We start from the raw sequence: 23250 nt of genomic DNA on the forward strand, positions 1-23250 counted from the left end.
ATGGATTCATTTGCATGGCTGTACTTCAATGATAGTGCTCGTGCCTAATGCAGGACTTGCACCCTGGAGGCACCTGTGTCTTGCAGCCACTGATACATTCAGCAGAGCTGCAGCCAGCTCCGCTGCGGATACGGGCAGCGAGGTGAGATGAATCCCACCACTGCAACTTTCCCATGGGCTGGCCCTGGAGAACTGCCCATCAGCAGGTGTTCCTCATAGGGGCCAGGTCTAGCTCTGGAGCAGAGGTCTTGCTGCTCCTGGACAGATCATCTCCCAGGTGCCGTCCCCAGGGCTGGTGCAGACAGCACAACCACAGCAGTGTGGCCCAACAGACGGGGCAGACTGTGTGGTCAATCTTGTTTGAAAGGGCTGGAGAGCTCTAGGAGGGCTCTGTGTGAGTCACAATGGAGAAAAGTCACTGTTACCATCTTTTGCCGGTCTTGCTTTCTTTATCCAGTCTGTCAGGTGTCTCACAAAGTCGAAGAAGAAATCTCCCTCGGGCACACTGATGACCTGGGGGGGACAGCACATGGTTACAAAGGTTGAGCAAGTGGCAAGAGGCCACAGGCAGTGTTGGCCATTGCCCCCTCTGCTGTAGCTGTTCACTGCTTTGTCCCGGTTACACTGATGTATTACAAACTGCTGATGTGAGAAAGTCACTGCCAGCACCTTGCTGCAGGCCCTGTCTCTAATTTCACCCATTATTCCTTATTGCAGCTTCCCGTTTCACCGGAACGATTCATTTCCCTTCATGATGACTATCTCCATAGATTTCTCCCAGTTGCCTGAGGCAGCTCTAAGCTGCGTGTTTTTCTTGCTTAGTCCTTTCTTATAAACCCGACTCAGCAACAGGCTAGGAGAGCTTTGCCTGTCTGTATTTTAAGCCCTTTGGGATGATTGCTGTAAGTCAGGGCTGTGGGACTGCAAATCTCACCTGTAGCAGGTTGGATCTGACTTAGAAACCCCACACTGCTTGCAGAGAAATGCATCTCACCTGTGAGGGTGCAGATAGCTCTGGCTCCACCAGCATTGGAGTTGTGTACACATGTACCCGCTGGCAGGTGGGTCACCCCGAGCGCCTGGGGACTACCCCAGCCTCTGGGTGGGTCACTCACCTTGTCAGAGATTTTGACGAAGAGGCTGAAGCCCTCAGAGGACTTTAGGAGCAGCCTGTTGGAGATGTTCTGGCAGAAGTCCTTGGCTTTCGTGCTGGACTCCACCTCAAATGCCTACAAAGAAAGGAAGATCCTCACCACTGCTACCTCAAGCTTAATTTCCACTTTAGGCTCTCTTTGAGGAACTCTAGGCTCAGACACATGAAGGGATTTAGGTGCCCACCACCAATGAAATCAGTGACATTGTGGATTACGGCTCTGGGCATGGGAAGGGACGTTTGCAGAAGCTCAGCCACGTTACTGCTGTACCGTTGTGCTTTGCGATGCTCTATCTATATCCTGTGCTGGCTTATCCAGGGCTCCCCAGGCAGCACAAGATTTTTTCTGATCTAACAGTTAGGTCTTGGAGCTATTTGTCTAGGGGCGTTGGAGAGAGAGAGCTCCAGGCTGATTTGTCCCAACTGTCTCTCCACTGATGATGATGAGGTCAGATGCCTGGCTTAAACCAAATGCCTGACTTCTGGATAGCTGAAGAGAGGGGAGATGACTCCTGCTTTATGTGTGGCTGAGATATCTAAAGGGCTGTCCCACCTGCATGCAGGTCCCAGCCCCTGTTTTGCCTTTTGAGCTGTGCTCAGCATTTACATCGCCTCAGTTTCGCTCTGCCCGCTGAAAGAGATTCAGTTCATAGCAGTTTAAAGAATTTACGCTTCTGACCACCGCATGCATGACTGCGTTAACCTGAACCGCCAAACCACCAGGACCCATATTCCATACCCCGTGAAAGACCGGCCTGGAGCTCAGTGCCGCTGGTGTTCAGCAGCCCTTTGGTGCAGGCGCATGTTGTACCAGGTCCTGCCATGGCCAAAAGGATCACAGCAAAACCATCCAAGTGCAGAAGTCCCCACTGCCTCCTTCTACTGGCTTTCACGCAGATGCATGTGTATAAAGCAGTGTCATGCTTACTGCTGGTCATGTAGGAAAAATACTCAAAGTGATGAGGAATCCCAGCAGTTCTCTCAACTCTCCATTACAGATAAACAAGGACACGCGCAGCGGCTGGAGAGGAATCATCCTTTTCCCTCCATGTGTGTGCACTGCTTTACATAGAAACCCACTTGGAAATACAGGAATTTAGTTGTGTCCAAGGGCATGAGGGGAGAGAGAGATGTGAGCCTCACAGGAAGACTAATCAGTAGCATGAGACAGCAGTATCTGCAAGGACATGCATATCTGCTCTGGCATCAGTGTAACTAGCTGCCTTACTAGCGTGTAAGATGCTTAATGAGAGGCTCCTGAGTGCAGCTGTGATTTCTGTGTCATCTCAGGTCAGAAGGTATAATTTCAGTTACCTACTTGTCAGTGCTGCCATAGTCTGCCCAGTCCCCAGGGAGCCCCATCATGGTACCCCACTGGGTATAGTTGGGTGGACAATATCTGTCGGTCTAGGCTGCAAATAACTGATATCCAAGGCTTATGAACCACTGAGAGTGAATGGAGATGAACCCACCTGGCTTCATTCTTTCTGGGGTCATACTATAAAGCCGCCAGTGAACACCAGCACGGCACCCACGTCTTGAGAAAGGTGAACTGCAGTAAATCAAGCCCCTGAGCTGGTCAGGGTAGATAATGATGGGTTTTCCTTACACTGCTCTTGCCCAGAGTCTTCTGGGAAGGCTGAGTTTTTCTGAATCAAAACCAATATTAGCCTCTTCTGAGATTTTCATAAGAAAATTGACATTCATCCTGACAGAAAAGAAGGATTTCCTTCTCCCCCGTTTACCTCATCAGTGTCATCAGGGAAGTAAACCTTGTGGAAAATTTGGGTGGTTTTGTGTTGAATGGCTTCCACTTCTACCAGATGAGGTGGGTACTTCCTGGATCCATTCCTGCAAAACAGGAGATGGTAAGTGCCACAGCGTAAAAGCAAGAATCCTTTGTTTAAATCTTCCATTTTTATACATATTCTTTTATGAGTAACTTTGGCTACTTTCTTAATATTAGGTTTTCCCCTCAAAAAAAAAAAAGAAGAAAGAAGAATTGAATGGGTAATGTCTGTTTGCTTAGGGTTTAGGTGACTTAAATGGAGATGGCAGGACAAAGTCGACTTAATTAATCTCTGTTTTTCCCTAAACAGTTTACCAGTGACGTTTTCCACCTGATGCCCCTTTTGTTCAGCTTGGTTGAATGCAGAGAGAAGCTGTGAACTTTCACTGTCCCCCCAGCCACCCCAATCTCTCCTACTCGTATTTTCTCATGCATATTTGGATGCTGTGGCACGGTCAGGACTAGGAGGTCTTTTGGTGCCGTACCTCAGGGCTTTCTGGAGTCTCTGGATGCAGTCTGCCGCCAAGGGGTGATGTTTCCGGGACTGCAGGAACCTCTGGACATGGGGCAGGAGGATGTTACTTGGAGGGAAAAGGCCTGTACACAACCACAACAGCTCCCAGCCTTTCTCTTCACTGTACCTACACGAGGAGAGACCCAGGAGGAAAAAAAATCACTCACGGCATGGACACTTCAGATCTGCTTTGCCTAACACAGGCTAGTGCATTTGGGCCAAGGAGAATGAATGACGCTTACTTGATGTGGTTGTCCGTGAGCTGCTTGAGGGTCTGGCAGTAGACTTCATCCTTCAGGGGTTCGGCTTTCAAGGCACCTTCAAATATTTGGTCTGTCAGCTCATTGACTGAGCGGGTCCTTTTTGAGGGGTAGTCACCCATGTATTTCAGCACTGGTGGGAGGCAGGAGTCAAGGATTGGCTAACCGGGATGTTTGGGGAAGCCCTTCTGTTGACGATGTGATTAAAGACATCCTACATATGACTACAGAAGTGGCTGCAATTTGATGCAGGGGGCACAGTGTATGGTAAAGGTTTTAAATTGCTTCAGGAGATATCCAGAGAGCTCTCTACTTTTATCATGCACCATCTCAGGTTGAAAGAATTGTTTTGCGCTCAGGATGGGTAGACCTAAGATAGCTGCGTGTGATTATGTGTTACCTGATCACACATACAGGTACCACTGTAAAAGACCAGATTTTCAGCTGGTGTCAGACACCAGTGGAGCTGCAGTAACATAAAGCAAATGGCAACCTTCACCATCACGCCATATTGCAACTATTCTGCATGAGAACAGGCCACAGTTTTCTGAATTATCATGTATGATACAGCAAGAGGAAAAGGATAAAATTGCAAATGTCCTCTTATTGTTTTGCCAGGTCTTTTAATTCCTCCTCCTGTTACTATTTGCTAGTAAGAGGAAACCAGTAGTAGCAGTAATAGTGTAGTATCAATCAGTAACAGGCTTATACCAACAGAACTGTTCAAACCATAAAGTCTGGATCCTAGAGCAAAGCTCCACCAAAAAATAAAGGCTACTTCAACAGATTGGATCTATGTCTGCACTCAGCTCATCTCTCTCATGCTGTGTATATTCCTCCAAGTAAGGGTTATTCAGGCATCAAACCCTGTCCCCGAGGCCGTGTGGACTGGTTTGCATTCACACTGGATTAGGGCTACACCCTTGCACAGCAGATGCATTTTGGAGAGGCACAGCTGAAGCAAGCCAGAACAGAGCTGGTGAGTTAACCACTAAGCAGTGTGGACCAGCAGGACTCAATATCTTGCTCCCTGGCCCTCATTTATTAAGATATACTGACACCCCTCAGATCTCAAGGATGCTTGAATACAGATTTCAGGATCAGGCCCAAGCCTGTGACATGGTCCCAAAGCCCTTAAGAGGGACCACAAACCTTTCCATGGGCTTTGCTTGGGATCCTGAAGAACCTGCTCAGCACTTTGCCTGTCAGACCTGTTGCCCAAGGGCTCCCCCAGGCAGTGGAAGGATATCAATGAAGGCCATGCAGGCTTCTTGGGAGAGCTCTTCGCTGCCCAGGATCTTCTTCAGCAATGGCTGTTTGATGGGCTCACGGGTGTAACACCACAGCTTGTCCTTCCCGCGGCTCTTGGTGATCATGACCCGGCTCAGGGTGTGCTTGGGAGGTGGTCTGGTGGCAAAGGCAAAGCAAGAAGAAAGGTGGAAAGGTTACAGAGATAAAAGGGACAGCTTGTGGCCAATGTTTCACCTGGGAAGGTTGTTCACAGCACCTGGCTAATGAACTCTTATACTAAATGGAAATTCACAGTTTAGCAAGTATCCAGCTCCAGCTGTGCCCAAAGATAACCATTTGTACTTTCCTAGGGCTCAGAAAAGTCCCTTATGGACCCTACCCAAGTACTGACACCAAAACAACCTTCTCTACCCCCCAAAAAAGACAAAAGGAAGGATGATGGCAATGGATGATCAGAGCAGCAGCACTGAAAGAATATTGCCTAGCAGAACAAGCCTACAAGGGTGAAGGCATCCCAGAGGATCTGGTCCGCCTGTTTGGATTGCCAGCCCATCAGAACAGGAGTGGGAGTTTTGGGATCAGTCTGGTCAGCTGCATTCAGCAGTGGTGCACATTTAAATCTTTGGAGCTGAGATGAAAATGCCCTCACCTAATTCAGCTGCTGCCTGTATGGTCTGAGGCTGCGTATGGGATCATAGGAAAGGAATATCAGACAGCGAAGCACAGCCTCTGATATAATACTAAATTTCACTCGTTACACCTGTGCTGAGCCAATCTGAAGAAATTCTTCATAAAACCTTATCTCAAATGCCATGTCTCAAACCATGGCTCAAATGCCATGACCTAAACTGGAGGATGCAGTTGTACAAAGTCACACAAGGGGAGTCTTTTCCAGTAGCAAAAAATTCCCTGATTCCCAAGCTACCTGGGGATGGATTCCTATTCCTATAATTTTTGAAGATGGTTTAAAAAATCACCTAAAATAATCATAGGAAAATTCCTCCAAGGTGTATGGCTTCACCCTCTCTTCACTGTCTGAAATTGCCAGCTGAGATGTTCTGATAACATCTTGTCGTTGATCAGGGGTCATCGTGACCAGTGCCTGTGGGATGAAAAAGTCTCTGTCACCTAGTATATTGGATATAATATATATTTGATGTATCCAGAAAGAGGAAGCAGATACAAAGTGAAAAGATGAGCAGTGAGTGAGTAAGAATAATCCATTAATTCCAGTTAATAGTCAGTAAGAACTGTGCAATTGTCATTTCTGCGTGCCATTCTCAGTCACTAATGCAAGGAATAACGAATGTTTCCATAGTGTGGATCATTTCCTAATGAAGATAATGTGCTTTCAGTCCTACAGCTCCGCGTGTGAATGTGCCCACCAACCCCAAACACACCTACAAGTGATCAGGCCAGCTGGAGGAGTGTAGCAGGATTCATGGATATTCCAAGTCACAAACTTGTGGTGTTCAAAAACCAGGGAAAAGGCTGAGATCACTTTGGCCTCGGACAACTCGTCACCTCTCAGCCACTCTGGTATCCACTTTATTGTCAGGGAGATTCTGGCCAGATCTAAGCTCTTCAGGAAGGCTTTGACCTCCTTGGGCTTTGTATGAAGTTGTGCCATTCTGTAAGACAGCTTACCACGATCTCCAGTGGAGGCATGGTGACTGTAGGCAAGACGTAGACGGAATCAGTTGGGAAATCCCCTCTCTGCTTGGTCCGTTCATTGAACCCATTAGCCCACCCTGAGCTCATCACATGTTCTCCTGTGTCCTGGTCCAGAACTATGAGGTCTCCTTTGAGGAAACTGAGGAACCCAGATTCTTCTCCCACTGCAAGAAGAACAACCATTAGTTTGATTTTTTTTTTCCAAATCCCCTTGGAGTAATTAATCTACCTATATGTTTGCCACTGGGCTGGGCCATTTACTTACCAGGGTTTGGGTTATCTTGGAGAGTGACCACATACTTGGATCTTTTCCTTAGTCCTTCAAGGAAGGTCACCACCAGGTCCCGGATATCCTCTGCATTGTTGGAGGTGAAAGTGTATTCATCGCCTTTAATGGTGGCCAAGGTGAAACTCTGCCCTTGCAGCTTTCCCCCTCTGGGATATATTTTTATAGAAGACATAAACAGGAAAGATAATGGCATCAAAAGGCAAAGCCTGGAAAAAGACTGGTTTAGGGTGAGATCACCAGCTAAGTCTATTCCCCCTTACCTGCTGCTTGACACAGCTGTGATCTCTGGGAAAGAGAGCTCTAAGAGAACCTGCTCCTGTTCATCCACAAAGTACACCCCTGTCCAGTTGACTGCTACAATCACATCATTTTTAGGCAGGCTTGGCCCTGGGTTGAAGACAAGACACACAATCAGTTCATGAAGGGTCTTAGGATATAGAAAACATGTGCATTTCAAAGGAGGATGCAATGATCAAAAAACAGTGTTATTTTTAGTAAGAGAAATAGTGGCAGACTCATAGCTTGAGCCATTGATAATCAGGATGCACCAATAAATAACGTATCTAAAAAAGACCAGCTAGATGGTCCATTAAGTCTTCTTGTCTGTGGAGTCCCTGTCTCTCCTTCCTTTTGCTTTGGAGCATCCTATGCTCCGGGGATGTGCTCTACTGACTCACCTGAGAATTTGAAGGCTTCGTAAAACCGAGAAAACAGCAAAGGCCACTTGAAACGTGCAAAATCCACTACCTCTTCCTTGACTTTTTTTGGGTCTGCCCTCTTCTGAGTATAAATTCCCTATAGACAAAGCAAATTACAACCAACATGAAGCACAAACCCAGTTACAGCCAGGAAGAGAGCAAAGAAAACCAATTCATGTCATCTGAAGATCTTGGAACTAATATTAATTTAGTTCTCAATGAGGCTAAGGGCCGAAGTCCTACAGGAACAAGCAATAGGTTGGACAAAGCCCTGGCCAAATTTTGATTCCCACTTCAGGGATGTCGTGGTTTAACCTCGGTTGGCAACTAAGCACCACGCAGCCGCTGGCTCACTCCCCCTCCTCCCGATGGGATGGGGGAGAGAATTGGAAAAGCACGTGAGAAAACTTGTGGGTTGAGATAAAAACAGTTTAATAATTGAAATAAAATGATAATGATAATAATATGATAATAGTAATAATACACAAAGCAAGTGATGCACAGTACAATTGCTCACCACCCGCCGACCAATGCCCAGCCAGTCCCCAAGCAGCGGCCCCCCCGGCCAGCTTCCCCCAGTTTATGTACTGAGCATGACGTCACATGGTATGGAATGTCCCTTTGGTCAGTTTGGCTGTGCCCCCTCCCAGCTTCCTGTGCATCTGCAGCCTTCTCAGTCGGTAGAGCATGGAAAACTAGAAAGTCCTTGGCCACTGTAAGCACTACCTAGCAACAACTAAAACATCGGTGCCTTATCAATTTTGTTCCCATCCTAAATCCAAAACACAGCACTGTACCAGCTACTAGGAAGGAAATTAACTCTATCCCTGCTGAAACCAGGACAAGGGAATAATTCAACTCTGAGAAGGCTGAGCAAGCATCTGGAGTTACCAGTCTGGGTGGGATTCATCTCAGCTAACTTTGGGTTTCTCTAAGGTAGGTGTCTACCTTTCAGCTTGACAGTCCTTTAGCTGGAAACGGACACTCAGTAGCCCTTAAGCACAGGCATCTAGCTTTATTTAGGACATCCTCAGATACCTGAGACTTCTGTGTGTAGCTAACAGGCTGATGGAGGATCTGCAAGACCCAACTGAATTGCATCTCTGGGTCTCTATTGACAGTAATGGGAGGTGAGACTCCTAACACACATGGAGATGCTTACCTTTTAGGGGTCTTAATCTGAAGCTGACTCCTGCTGTTAAATGAATGACAATTCTCATGCCTGGATGAGTTATGGGTAATGAGTTATGGAAGGTGTTGCTATGGGAGGGTGTCACAAATGTTCTTACGAATGTCGGGGAGGTTTTATACAACGCCTGGTACAATAAGGTCCTGACATTGCCTGGAGACATGAACCACCACTGTAATACAACCAATAACACCACAATCCTGTATACCAGGAATGAGACCACAGACGTGGCATTTTGCTTTTCATAGTGAATCTCTGCAGGTTGTCTTCTTCTGTCAGATCTTACCTCAAAACCTGAATATGGCTAGTACAAAACCTGCCCTTTCTCTTTGATTTAGCTTCAAACCAGGCTAAGAGCTGAGCTATGATGTCTGGTGTATGTTTAAAAGGAACACAAAGCTACTGAAGCACACCTTGGTCCTTGCCAGGTGACCTATTGTCCCCACCTTTTTATGTGCAGCTATAATGAGCTGAGCCCATTTTTCCACTGTTTTCGAAGTTGTGATCTCTCTGTCCGGGATGTAGGATGGAATTAGATTCAGCAGCCTTTCCAGTACCATCTCTGACCCGTAGTCCACATAGTACTGCTGGGAAGCCAGTTCTGCCAGATCTTCTTCCTGTGGGAGCCAAACAAGCCAAGTTAATGCTGTTACCAGGCCATCACCTCAGCATCCATCCTCCATCACCCAAGGAGCTCTTTCTGCAGGCTGGATGTATTGCTGCTTCAGATTGGTGTGGGGGTGCTTCCTTTCTTCACCGGTGCTTTTTGCACATCTAAAGTTCAGGAGATTGACCACTAAAAGCTATGATTAAGCCTTAACACGTTCAGTGACCAGCACCATGCAACCCTGTACTGTGTGTGAACATAGAATCATAGAATTATTTAGGTTGGAAAAGGCCTTTAAGATCATCAAGTCCAACCGTAAAAATATGTTTGTCCCAGTCTTTCCTTGCAGTTCAGTCTGCTTCTGATGCCCGCAGTCAGCAGTGGGTGGTTTTGCTATGGTAGACGGAGTTTAATGATTGAAAACGGCCTGTATCCACCATTTCTCATACTTGAGAAGCCCAGCAACTGAAGCACCTGTGCATAATGCAGAACTGTAAAATGCCCTTCGGTGCAGCTACATTCCAAGCACTTTGGAGTGAAATAATAGAGCTACTGAGATGATAATAGCACGAGACCAGGAGAAAGAGAAGTGGAGGAAGAAAGGGCAGGACTTCAGATAGGATAAAAGAGCTACAGTTAATGCAATATAGATGGGAAAAGATGATTTAGTTCCCAAGGTGACCAGACTCTACTAGACCACAGGATAATGATTAGGTGCTGGGGAAGAGAGGTATCTTCAATTTGACACTTGGATGATTTTAAACACAAGCAGAACAAAATGTGATGGACATTGTCAGAGATTTTGATGTCTTGAGATGCTCATTTCAGTGACACTGGAATAATTCTGTAAGCTCCCAGAGACTCTAGAGGCATAGGTTTCTGCTGCCAATGTCCCTTCAGCAGATGGCAGCATTATTGGGTTTGTATTGCGTGGCAGAGGTCTGGGTATCCTGAAAAGCATCTCTCGTGTAAGGCTTAGCGGGATTGACCGACCAGGATCCTGCTGTGTACTCCTGATCTGGTGATCTAGTTACAGCGTGCTTGTGGTCCTCCAAACTGAGGCTGATGGATGAAGTGGCTGCTCACTCTCACATCCAAAATTCACCGGGAAAGAGGGCTCATGCAAAACATGGGAGGGTTTTGTGTTTGGTCTCTCCCCAGCCAAGAGGATCTGATTCCTGTAGCTCCCGTTTCCCAAGTGCATACCATAATCCCCAAGCTAGCAGGTGTTCAGGGAGGAAGATTTCTCATCCCTTTTGATGAAACCTGGTGAGACCGGTAGTTGCTGAGGACACTTACCTTGTCACACCGGTACTCCCCAAACTTGACTCCTCGTACGATCTGTTGGTAAATGAGATTGGTGGCCACATTGTCCTCACTCGGGTTGTGCCAAGGAGTGAAGATCTCCTTCCTGAAGAAAAGCCGCCACGGCGCGTTGCGCTCCTGCGCTCCCTGCTCTTTGGCGTACTGCTCGCACTGAGACACAGCATCCATCACATGGTCATTGCCGCTCCCCAGCGAGGAGACCTAGTCAGGGCAGAGGCAAATGCGGATTCACCCGACTAAATGCTGACCTCTCTAGGCAGAGATATCTATCTCTGAGTCACTCATCCAGACTTCCTTTCTAATCAAAATAAATCAAAGTATCTACCTCTACTAGCCAGCCAAGACTGAATAGGTCTACAGCATAGCTGGGTGAGCTATTTTGTTTTGAGCCCCAGTTTCCCATCCAGAATGAAAAGAGGGCATCAACGTGAATTAGCAAAGCCACCGGTCCCATTATAAAGTATTGTTTATTCATACTGTGCTTAGAAACATCCTGTTTCAAAGTCACGGACTTGAATCCAACCATGCTAAGCATCAGACAAACCCAGAATAAACAGCCTGTCCTGTTACAGAAGATCTATCACCTCTGTCTTCTCACTGTGGTCTGGCACAAGGCTCTAAAGCACTACGTCTCCTCAGAGTGAACATCCCTGGATGAATGTCTCCTCAAAAAAAGACCAAGAAGACAGAGTATAAACCATTTTCTTCTCCACCCACAGGGAGAGGTGGCCACATGCGGAGGTCAGAATATACTTCGTCCTCTTATACAGCAGCTGTAGGAATGATTCTGTTTCATTGGCTTGCAGCTGTTGTCTCACCTGATGAAGTTTTACCCTAGGTCTGTTTTCCCTTCTTATTTATGCTCACCTTTATTTTTACGGAATTTCTGAAAAAAAGTATGTTTTTAGGTTAAATAAATTGGGTTAAATGCCAATGCAGGTATGGCAGTTTGGATTTGAGCTCATTTTGGAAGCTTAATTTCAACCATCAGCTTTCCAATTAAGTGTAGTTGCTCCCTTGTGTAAAAATCCAGGCTTTTTTTAAATTGGAAATTCAACTCAAAGTAGCTTGACTGAGAGTAAGAGCATAGCATCACAGAATAATGTAGGTGGAAAGGCACTTCTGGAGGTTTCTGGTCCAACCCACTTGGTCAGAGCAGGTCCATCTTTGATCAGGTTGCTCTGTGCCTTCTGCTGTTAAATTCTGAATATCTCCAAGGAGGGACATTTCATACTGTCTCTGCAACCCTGCTCCAGTGTTTGACTACTCTTATTGTGAAAATCATGCTGGCACCTGCACTGTAGAAAAGTTCCTTCCTGACCTTGAAAGCTGGTTGTTTGCTCAGAGCACAGGGTCCTTCTGGCCTCTGGAAGATACGTGTCAGCAAGGAGAACCTCCCTCTTCTTTTATAGGGCTAGTCAGGAACATAATTTAAGACATACCTTGTCAAAAAGTGCAATGTAAAGTGAAAAGCCAAATCGGTCCTTCAGGCTGATTTTGTCGGCCAAAGAATTACAGAGCTCTTTAGCGGTTGTTGCAGAGTCGGTCAATAGGGTTTTTGTTGTCCCATCCATAAATGTGACAGGCAGCATGATCGGTTTCTTGGATTTGGTTGCCTAATGGATTAAAGTCAAACTTTATAAAGGCACGTGTATTTCAATCCCATCGAGACTATTTACCTACATACTCTTCCACCCAACTGTGGTAACTATTTTCTAATTCCCGATTCCACTGACTGGTTGCTTTTCAGTACTACCATAACATACTTCTCAACAGCATAATGTACGGTCAGCCACTGGAAGCACTTGGAAGTCCCAGATTTTTTATTTAACACATTCAGTCATCGAAGTGTCTAATCCAGTAAATCCAAGCATGCCCGGGAATGCTCAGAGCACAGCTGTCTATGCTAGTAAACCAGCATAGAAAATGAGCAAGTACTGCACAAACTGTGCCTGTTCCAGCTACGGCTATCCCCGAACAAGTCCCAGGGACCATTCTCAGTAGGCAGTTTGCCTGCAGCCACCTTTGTCTGGAAGAGAGTTTCCCAGCATACATGGGGGCTTGCTCCATGCCAGCTGGCCCCAATGCCCGAGGGCACTCTCGAGCACGTTTAATTTACGAGTATTGACGTAGCCAAAGGGATTGATCTTCAACATACTCTGGAGCAAAGCCAGGATGCACAGGGAATGCAATATCTTGGAAATACCTGAAAATTCTTGAGAGAAATAGGCATTTTGTCGCCCTACTTTCTGTCCTGCCAGAGATATGGTTCCCGTGATAGTGAAAGGCTTAAACCCTGAGCCCCAGCTGCCTGGGGAGGGGATGGTGGGGCTCATACCTGCAGCTCCAGCCAGCTGGGTGGCTGCGTCCTTGTCCCATTGGCAAACGTCCGCCTCAGCCTCTCTTCGCAATAGGGAGCATAACCCGGGGGGCCTCCGTTGATAAAGTTCCTTAAATACTGTTGGCAGCAGGGAACACATTGGTTAGACCATCGGCTCTAGAGGCCAAGCATTTGCAAAGGTTAAAAAGCAATGTTTTATTAGAGAAAAGCCCTCTGGGACTAACGGCAGTGATACCGCTCAGGCTCAGGATGTTCCTGCATCCCATTGCTGGAAGCTGAGAGAGAGTAGGACAGCCTGCACCCTTGCCTTGTTCTTATACTGTTCATTTCTGGCCTCGGTGGAGATAAGATACCAGCCTAGACAGACCTTTGATTGAAGCCAGTGCAGCAGCTTTTCTGTTCCTGCTATTGCTGCCACTGATTTCTATCTCTGTATTTTAAAGATGTATTATAAAATGTTATTGAGTGTTGGCCAAAAAGATGGGAGTGAATGAAAAAGGCGTATAAGTAATGATCCAGGGGAATTGTAAGCAAATGACACTCAGAACACTTAGCTGCCAGTACAAAAGACCTTTCACGATTACATTGAACAGATGTTTCTTTAGTCAGACTTTAAATTGCATTTTAGAAGATCCTAAACCAGAATTTGAAGCACTTCACCATATGTTAAAAATACAACTACATTATTGTGGAGAAAATTAAATCCAGTGACTTCCACAATATGAAAGATAATACACTTAAAAATAATACATAAATAGCTTAGCCAAAAAGGTAGCTAAGACTAATAGTTCTGTAAATAATTTTTTTCAGGGAGCCTTTATAGATAGATAAAGAGTTCTCTGAATGATAACACACAGCTGTTCCCTCAGTAACACAAACTGCTCTATAACACTGTCAGTCCATAAATAACATGGCTAGAGAGACAGATGTCTCTCTCAATCGTAGCTTATAGAGATACTCTGAAATAACCAGGTAATACAGCTGGGTTATATGGATGGGAGCTGTTGCAAATGATTGCAAGCAGCTGATGCTGTGTAAAAGTGTAGTTTTAATTATGCTGTTAATAATGAACAATGTAATTACATATTTTTTGTATTTCTCCTTCCTTGTGACTGAACCTTCCCACCAAAGTCCATTATCAGTCGAAAGAAAAGTACAAAGAACAGGAGTGCTAATGTGTCTTGACCCATGCTTAGCATATGATGCGATAAAGGTGTCTAATAGGATCCAAAGCGTGACCTTCATCTTTGGGAGCAGGAAAACATATCAAAGACTGCCTCATTATCAGCTAAATCCTTCTCAAAATGTTCAGTTCTAATTGACACCTTTGAAGGTTGTGGAACAACTTCCAGGCACAACAGTTTCCTGAAATTCCTCATCTTTTTTTCCATAATATTGCTGCTATTAAAATTAGAGCCGAGAGGTTTCAAGAGAAAAGTAACCAGGAGTCTGATACAACATTCACTGAATGGAAGCGTATAGGGAAGAAATGCTAAGAGATATTTACCCTTATATGCTTTTCCTTCTATTAAAATGGTGGATAATTACCACTAAATGAGAAGTTAGGGCATCAATTGAAAAAGACGTGAGGTTAACAAAATGTCACCTAGCTAACTGGCTGAGAGTTCAATTGAACTGGCTACGTTCAATGGTAGCTATTGCATGGTTCAAGCAGCAACCAAGCAGCAATCAAGTTCAATCAAGGACTCATAGTAAATCAGATTTCGGCCAACTACTAGCTCCTGAACACATGGTAGTAATAGATTAAGAGTCTGAGAGTAAGTCTGGCACTGATGTGGAGTTTGTCTCCCAACCCAGAACAGGCTGGACTAGGTGGCCTGTGTTAATGTAGCTTCAAAACAGAAGAGTTTTGAGAGAGAACTGAACTTCAACAAACTATGAATGTTCCTCTGCTTTTCACAAAACAAAAAAGTGAGTCTGGATGGGAACATATATGGTTCAGGGGCAGAGTTAACATTTCATCATGAGAATGCTTTATCTCAAAACATAACATTTTAAGCTGGAAGGTGTCAATGATGTCCCCATGGATAACTACAGCGGCTTCAGAGGAGCTCCGAGACATTGCACAAGTCACTGCCTGTGTGCTGCTGTCTGCAAGACTGGGGCCTTGAAAGGTAACCACAGTGTGGGCTGCTGCAAGTGTTGTTTGCGCTCATACTCGAGGAGCTTCAGTCACCACAGGCTGCCTATCATCTCCTACAGCCCAAGGTGCAAAAGGGTGATGAATAAGGGCAGAATTAGTATAAACCCTCTCCAAAGCTGTTGGGAGTATTGCCACATATTTCAGCATGGACCGTGCTTTGGGCAGAGGTACATGTGAAACACTGGCCCAGGTTGCCCAGAGAGGTGGTGGATGCCCCATCCCTGGAAACATTCCAGGTCAGGTTGGACGGGACTCTGAGCAACCTGATCTAGTTGAAGATGTCCCTGCCCACGGCAGGGGGGTTGGACTAGATGACCTTTAGAGGTCCCTTCCAAACCAAACTATTCTATGATTCTATGTCTGAGTCTCCAGAGCTACCCATAAATTATTTCTGAGAAGTGCTTCACGTACCTAAAATAATCTTCCGCTATTAAAGATTTAAACCCACACAACCTCCTGTGGCATACTTTCTCAGATCTCATTTCCAGACATAATTTAATTTTCTGCCACTTTGCCAGTGATTTATCTGCTTTATTAGATTTCATACTGGCAAGGCCTTAGGATGAAGGAGGGATTTCTATTCTTGGCTTCAGCTCTTTCAGTGCTGAGGACCCAGTACCTGATCTGATAGCTATGGAAATTAATGGAACATCTTTATCTCCAGCAGGCTTTGGAGCAGGTCCAGGCTCCAACATTCAAAGATCTGAGAGGGACAAAGGAGGACTTATATCACAGCAAAGGAAACACAGTGCTGAGCCCTTTGCTCTGAGCCAGCCAAACTCTTAGGCATGGGATTAACTTGAGCAGTCCAGTGGGTGTTAGTCAGACTCTAGGTGTGTAACTCATTAGGAAGGCAGACTTCAAAACTAGGCAACAAAACTTTGCCCAGAAAAAAAAGAAAATCCTTAAGAATAACCTGATTTTCAAAAGTGGTGGCCACTTAGCATCTCCCACTGACTTCAGTCCTGCTGCTACCCAGTGCTTCTAAAGATACGTTACATGTCATTTCTCATGTGGCTGTTTAGAGTTGGATGTTTTCAGTATGACACATGGTGGGGCAAGTTGTAGCATGCAGAGAGCAACTATGCAAACATACTTCCAGGTAAATTAAACCCTTCCCGTTGTATGTGCAATTTTCTATATTAAGTTATATTTATAATTAGCTGTAGTACTATTCCTTGCCAATTTTGTTAGAGTACGTGCCTGAGGTCATAATGTCGAAGCCAATAGATGCTTGAATGAATGCATAGACCTTTGCATGTGAGAAATAGAAGGGAAATGTGGGCTATTCTGGGCGTGCAAATTCCACTTGCAGCCTCCCGCAATTAACTTTCCTGCCAGAAATCACTTAATCACATCTTCACACATCTACAATGCAGAAGGCATCATCTGAACTGGTTGACTACACTCCCTTTAAAGTCACAGGAAAGAGAGAGTCACTACTCAGGAGTGACTCATCTGATCCACTTTAGATATCGAACTTGGGATCACGCACACTTTTCCTAGGAACTTTATGTCATTTTCATTCCTGGCAAAGATAAAGACCAGGATTCCCTCTCCTCTGAAACCCAAGAGAAAAGCTGGTCCCGTGGCTGGAAAAGAAAATGTATCGGCAGATAATGAGACAAATATCATCTACAATTTACCTTCACAAACTTCTCAGAAGGAGCAAAACATCCCACGCAGAGGGACATCAGGATCCAACCCCTGGCATGGCTGCTTTTGGATGGGTTCTGGGTCAGCTGCTTGCAGATTTGACAATAGATTTCATCCCTGCAATAGGAATGAAAAAAGCATTAGAGTGAAGGTGGTGGTTTTCAACACAAACAGAGAGAGAGACAGACCCTGTCTGCACATGATTGATAGTTAAAAGTTCATTTTAGCATCGCAAGGATATTGATTTAACTGCCCTAATGATGGTCACCCTGATCGTTGCAGTGTCTCTAAAATGCCACCCATCACCAGTCCTGTAACGCCCACTGAGTCTTCCCTGTGCTTCAGCTGAGATTTCCCACAGCTGACTGACACTGCTTAGAGAAGGAGGGAAATAAAAGGGAGTCTCAAGGTTCAGGGAAGCTCAATGTCACCTCTGGATGATGGAGTCTATTCTGGCTTCTTACAAAGATTTTCCAGTAAGAGAGTCTCCTAAACTAACTTTCATAGAAGGCCATCAGCTGTGAGTCTTCATTTGCTGGCTGTTCCTCTTGAGACACCTGAATTTGCTTTGTGGAAGTGTTGGGAACGATCAGCTCCAGCGGAGGTCAAGGTTTGTCCAGCTCTTACGTCCAAACACGCACGTACATTGCCTGGTATCTCAATTTGGGATTTAATGTCCAGTTTTGACTGTAACCTTAGTTCTCTACATGCAAAATGAGGGATAACAGCACTTCCTCATCTACGTGGGAGGCAACAAAAATATTAGCCAACCTGTTACACTGACAAACCCCATGGGAAAGCCCATGGGACACTACCAGGTCTGCCTTCAGAGCAGACTGTGCAGAAAAGTAAGGTTAAGGGTTTCATGGTAAACCGGGAGGACAAAATGAAAACTAGAGAAGCTGGTCATCAGGTGAGGATGCCCACCCTGTTCCTGGAGTGAGCAGATAGGTGTGAGTGAAAAGATTGTGAGACTACATAAGCAAGGACTGTATTATAACACACGCACACGTAAATGGGCTAAACCAAAGATGTGCAGTTGGCCTTAATTTGGCACTTTCCAATTTTTGAATGCTTAATTTAGTATCTGAAATGAGTTAGAGTTTTTCATTAGTATATCATTAAAAATATTCACACAAACAAAGACATCTAAATGGTCAAATAGAAAACAAAGGGTAGTGAACAACCGGAGTGAGCGTTAAAAAAACAATCCAGTAGCCACTAGCACTTTCAGAAGCGTTTGAGTGCCTCTGTGTGGTCTTTCCATCAGGCCTGATATGGACAGTAAGGGACATGATCCAGCCCATATTATACAACACAACCAGAAAAATGATATAATGAGAGCTTTGTAAAGCTGCACACAATAGCAAAATCATTTGGACAAGAATAGCTCAAGGAAGGAGGAGTGAAAAGAATGGCATGTTTATGCCTTTGTCTGGATTTCTAACCTTAAGGCTGGCCTGAGGATGCCGTTACCAATAATGAAATGGAGCTTCTCCAGGTTGGAGGTGGGTCGATCTTCGAGCATGCTATTACCCTGGAGCGTCGACTCACCATCATGAAGTCTCTTTGTCACCTGCCAACCAGACACATTGCTCTCTTTCAGTACAGCCAGTTACTATGTCCCCCCCCACCCCATCCCAAATGTGTGGTGCTTGCCCAGGAGGACTCCTCCACCAGCCAGGAGGGGTCTCAGAAGTTCTTCGATCTAGCACTTCATCAGCAATGGGAGGGTGTGACTTTATTGGCTTTAATCACATATGAGTGAACCTGAAAATGGTCCTGGCTGGTCACACTCCCACCTGCCTGCTCTTTGCCCAGGGTTTCTACAATGGCACCCTTGCATCCCAGCTCTGAGCTGGTCCTGCAGCCGGGAAAGAGCCACCAAGGATCTTTGGAACAACCCCAGCTTATTGCCAAGGAAGGCCTGTCCCTTTAACTCAGTTATATTAAAAAAACTATTAAAACACTGACAGAATGGACCTGCTCCCCATGCTAATGATGCAGCCAAAAGCACATAAGCATGGTGCTGTTTGTGAGAACAGGGATGGCATTCATCCACCTACCAGCTCTCTGTCTCAGCTAGTCAACCCTGTCTCCATTCAGAGCCACTGGAGAAAGACAGGCATTTCTAGAGTGTGTTCAGAGCCACATTAGGGTAAGCTGGATTGGGTCCTATTTCTCCCCACTAACCCTAAAGGGAAGGAGGGTGACTATCTTAGAGAGCAATCTTCATGCTCTCAAGCAGCTACAGCCAGGTGAGACGGTGCCTGCTCTGGAAGTGGACAAGGCAGCGTGTAAAAGCAGACTGAATCCATGTCTTTGCATTGCTTTCACCCCCGCCCCCGCGAAAGATTTATTGCTCCTCGCTATTTTGGGATGGGATTTTCAAAAGCTCTCAGCTTGGGCTAACTGCTCCCATGGGGAGTTTTGCCCCCTGGCACTGGAGAGGAGCAGAGGATGGGTGAGTGCTTTTGGAGACCCCACCTCTGCTACCTACACCACGGTGGAGGGCAGGAAGCTAAAAGCAGGGGTAACAGTCAGACCATCACAGAGTGGTGGGAGGTATCGGCAGCTGGATGGAGGGCTGTGAAAGAGGGGAGGGAAGATGCTGGATGGATGGAGAACGGGAGCCGAGGGGAGGCCGGCGCGAGGTGCAGAATGACTCAAGGAGACACGGGAAGCCAACCTTTCCCCTTAAACACTCCTTAAATCTTTCAGGCAGAGAGACAGGTAGCGCCAAACCCAGAGGAGGGCTGGTTCTATGTTGTCTAGGGAAAAGCAGAAGAGAGTCAGAGAGGGCTGCAGACAATCCAACGGCACTTGTGCTGCCAGGTGGCCAAGCGTCTCCTCTCACCTCCTCCGTCAGTTTGGATTTCTTCTTGAGTGTTAAGGAGACCAGTTTGTGCCGCACACTGTTCTTCTTGTGCCCATCAATGTGAGTACTCTGCAAAGCAAGAGGTGTGGAGGCAATGCAGTGAGACAGAGAGCCCTGCCGGGTGCATGCTCTCCCTGCCTCCCCCAGGCTCCTGCAAAAGACCGTTAATCCTGGGCAGAGAGTGAGATATTTCAGAGGCTGGTGGGAACCAGAAGCGTGGACCCATATTCCATGCCCCCTGATAATCCAAGCCTGGCTCTGAATTTTGCAGATACTCTCTAATAAATGAGCCTCCCCCAGATCAAAATTACATATTGGGGACACCTGAAAAATTTACGTTGAATACATGGCTGACTCCTAGTCAACCTAGGTCCACCCAGTTCTGCTGTATGCCATTCAGGCTTGTTCCTACATTGCAAATGAGATGAGCAAGACCACTCTCTGAGACGAGTCATTCGCACGGCAGGTTTGTGAGCTGGAAGTCATCTAGCCAGGGATTCATGGGCAGGTAGTTACCCATTGTGGTTTCACCACCGTTAACCAGCTCTGTGTTCTAGCAGATCTCCCAGAAGAACAAATTTGATGTGGGACAGACCCAGGCACTGACCACATTTCATCAAGTTACTGTTGGCTTTCTACTTTTATACCAACTTTATGCCAGCTGTGGGATTAAGACGGCATGGATAATCACGTCACTTTTTGACCCAGTTAACCTCTCCCCATATAAACAGCTTTGAAAAGACTTGTCATTTTATACCAGATCAACACTTCGGGTCCTGCAGCTGTGATGGTTTATATCCATTATAAAGCCAAGTTGGTACTGTAAACCTGGATTTGCATATCATCACGCTCAGGATCAGCTCAGACATCTCTCTGCACTGTTGTGCACTCTGCAGAGCAGATGTAACCACAGACAAAAGTGACAGCTTAAATTTTCCTTCTCTTCTGTACTACCTGATGTCTCAATTGGCCAAAATATACCTTGTTGTAATAAACAAGCAAGAAATGATAGGTAGAAGGAATGAAAGGTTATTCCTGGTGTATATTTTTACAGAATTACAATCCAGATGAGGCTACTCTCCTTCTCAGGTAATTCACTGAAAGTTACCTCTCCTTCTCCCTGCAGAGCCTGCAGTTCTTTCTTATAGGTCTTTTTCCCAAGAGTCTCATAGATTTTTGTCATCACTGGTATCTTCTCGCCACCATCACTCATGGCTGTGTGATATTTCGGCTCAGGGAGGTCTCCCATGAAACGGAGGATAGTGATCCATACAGCAAGTGCTGCCTGTTTGAAAGGAAAGATTAACTCCGTTGTGGTCAAGCCATGCTGAATCCATCAGGATTGCCACTGTGCTCTCTCTGTACATCTGCAGGAGATAAAACACTTTCCTGCGTCACACATAACAGTTTTGCCTGCAGCATACATCCCATTCAAGCAAGCCGGGCAGGCTGGTGGCTGGGACCACAAATTCAGGCTCTGTGTTCATCACACATCATGAGTGTGTTTGTGCACCCTACAAGGGTTTTGCTTCTTGGCTAGGAGATGCCAACCTTATAGAGAGGCAGTGACTGGCAGCTCGTAACCCACTGTACAGGGGAAGGAGAACCACAGTGAAGGCAAGTTCATGGCCAATGTAACGTTCATTACAGCCGTGCAGGTTCAATACAGTTCTGCTCTTGTATTGCTGGCTATAGGACAAGTGTTTCTTCTCTGCTGGCTCTGCACTGGTGCATAAGACAAGGTAAGAGGCAACTTTTCCAGCTGCCGAGTAGCAGCTTTACAAGCGGTACTCACTCAAAAATTTTCATTGTCCAGGCCCTGAGCCCAGAGCATTTCATTAATTGTCTTAACACAAATATCAAGGTACAGAGATGGACTCACCCCTCTAACGCTACATCGCTCTAATGCTCATTGTCTTGTCAGTGCTCAAAGCGTGCTGGTGGGACAGTGTCTACTGACACATGGGCAGCAGATGGGGGCTGTGTTCTCCTCCCAACCATGAGCACACCAGTGTATCCCAAAGGGAAACTGCTGGTGCCCTTTGGCTGAAGGGTTCCCCAGGCTTGCTCCAACCCACCCTGCCCTGCTCGAGGCTTTTCATCCCCTGCCTCACCAACTGGTCTCCTTCATCTTCATGGTACAAGAGAGGCTGCTTGAGAGGCCGGCGGATGTAGGTGTGTGTCGTCGTACCCTGGAAATACGTGGCGGCAAACTTGGCAAATTTGTACTCTGAGAGATCTTCCTCCTCTTCCTCAGGGAGAGGCAATGCTGCATCCAGGTCCTCTTCCTCCAGCTCCTTCTGGGCTCGCTCAAGATCCTGGTGGGGAAGGACATGTCAGGCACTCAGCATGGCTTTGGATACTGAATTACCCTTTCCCTTTGGGCCTGACATTTCTGTCTGTCTGGTTTCCATCCCAAAAGGAAAAGCCAGCTGGAGGAAAAACCATGAAATATAACTCTGGAGCCCATGCAAAGCCCAAGTCCTGAAGGACATGCCTGTACCCAGGAATGTCCCCAGAGCAGTAGGAGAAGCAACAAGCATGGCCCCACTCCTAGCATGGGGAAAGGGTGTCCAAGAGCTAAATGCTGTGAGCCGTGATGAACCACGTGATGAAAACATCTCAAAGGTCCTCGATGATCTTTTAGTGATACTGCTCTTCTCCATTTGGTAACCCCAGAGAAAGCCTACAGACTGCCTGTCTGTCCTCAGCCACAGCACGGTAACCCTCTGAGGCCACACAGAAGAGCCTGGTCTCGAAGGAAGCCTTCAGAGACCCACTTTTTTTGTATTGCCATACTCTCCCCTGAATCATTAATGTGTTGCTAAAGCCTTTCATGTGATAGCCAGGCTCGTGTATGTCTCCAGTACCTCAAAGCCATTGGGTGCCTGTCCTTCCTGGCCAGGCAGGGAGGAGGTTGTTCCCAGGAATCCAAACATTTTGTCCACCATTTCTGAGTCATTCACTGGCTCGTTGCGAGCCTTCTCCATTTTTTCTAAGAGCTCTTTCTTCCGACGTGCTTCCTCCTTCTCCTTTACTTCTCTCTCTGCGTCTTCCCGCGCCAGCTGGGCCAGGCGTACCTGGAAGAGGACAAGTACAATGGCTGAACTGCTCCCTCCAAAGAGCTAAATTCTGCAGGGCCTGGCTTTAGAAAAGCAGACTGCCCGGTGCTTGGGGCACTATACCAGCATTGTGACTTGGAGCAAATCTGTGACATGTCCATGCCTCAGTTTCCTAAGTGCAGAAGGACAAAGCAATAGCATTTTCTCCCTCCTTAGTGCCTGTTTAGGGGGTTTGGTCCATGCACAGAGACTCTCACTGACCTTATTTTTTTCTTTTATACAACAACCATGTAATGTGCACACACACACACACACACACACACACACACACACACACACACAGTGTCCCAGTTCCCCCTTCAGCCTTTATACAATAGCAAAAGCAACTGAATAATAACC

At 46.2% G+C, this 23250-nt stretch overlaps 1 protein-coding gene across 1 annotated transcript in view; it reads right to left on the reverse strand.

The window, feature by feature from the left end:
• MYO7A (myosin VIIA) overlaps positions 1-23250 on the reverse strand; it is a 73455-nt gene that overhangs the window by 14598 nt on the left and 35607 nt on the right. The window contains exons 21-41 of the mRNA XM_009321930.1: positions 22660-22869; positions 21904-22107; positions 20898-21074; positions 19769-19858; positions 18360-18487; positions 16902-17028; positions 13089-13208; positions 12193-12366; positions 10724-10951; positions 9264-9434; positions 7608-7725; positions 7191-7317; positions 6907-7076; positions 6615-6805; positions 5945-6069; positions 4966-5123; positions 3699-3852; positions 3428-3583; positions 2899-3004; positions 1116-1229; positions 426-513 (exon numbers count right to left, since the gene is read on the reverse strand). Of these exons, the coding sequence (XP_009320205.1) occupies positions 426-513; positions 1116-1229; positions 2899-3004; positions 3428-3583; positions 3699-3852; positions 4966-5123; positions 5945-6069; positions 6615-6805; positions 6907-7076; positions 7191-7317; positions 7608-7725; positions 9264-9434; positions 10724-10951; positions 12193-12366; positions 13089-13208; positions 16902-17028; positions 18360-18487; positions 19769-19858; positions 20898-21074; positions 21904-22107; positions 22660-22869 (3136 nt within the window). The remainder of the gene's footprint in view (positions 1-425; positions 514-1115; positions 1230-2898; positions 3005-3427; positions 3584-3698; positions 3853-4965; positions 5124-5944; positions 6070-6614; positions 6806-6906; positions 7077-7190; positions 7318-7607; positions 7726-9263; positions 9435-10723; positions 10952-12192; positions 12367-13088; positions 13209-16901; positions 17029-18359; positions 18488-19768; positions 19859-20897; positions 21075-21903; positions 22108-22659; positions 22870-23250) is intronic.

The sequence above is a fragment of the Pygoscelis adeliae genome, unplaced genomic scaffold (genome assembly GCF_000699105.1).
Source record: "Pygoscelis adeliae isolate BGI_AS28 unplaced genomic scaffold, ASM69910v1 Scaffold263, whole genome shotgun sequence".
NCBI lineage: Eukaryota > Metazoa > Chordata > Aves > Sphenisciformes > Spheniscidae > Pygoscelis > Pygoscelis adeliae.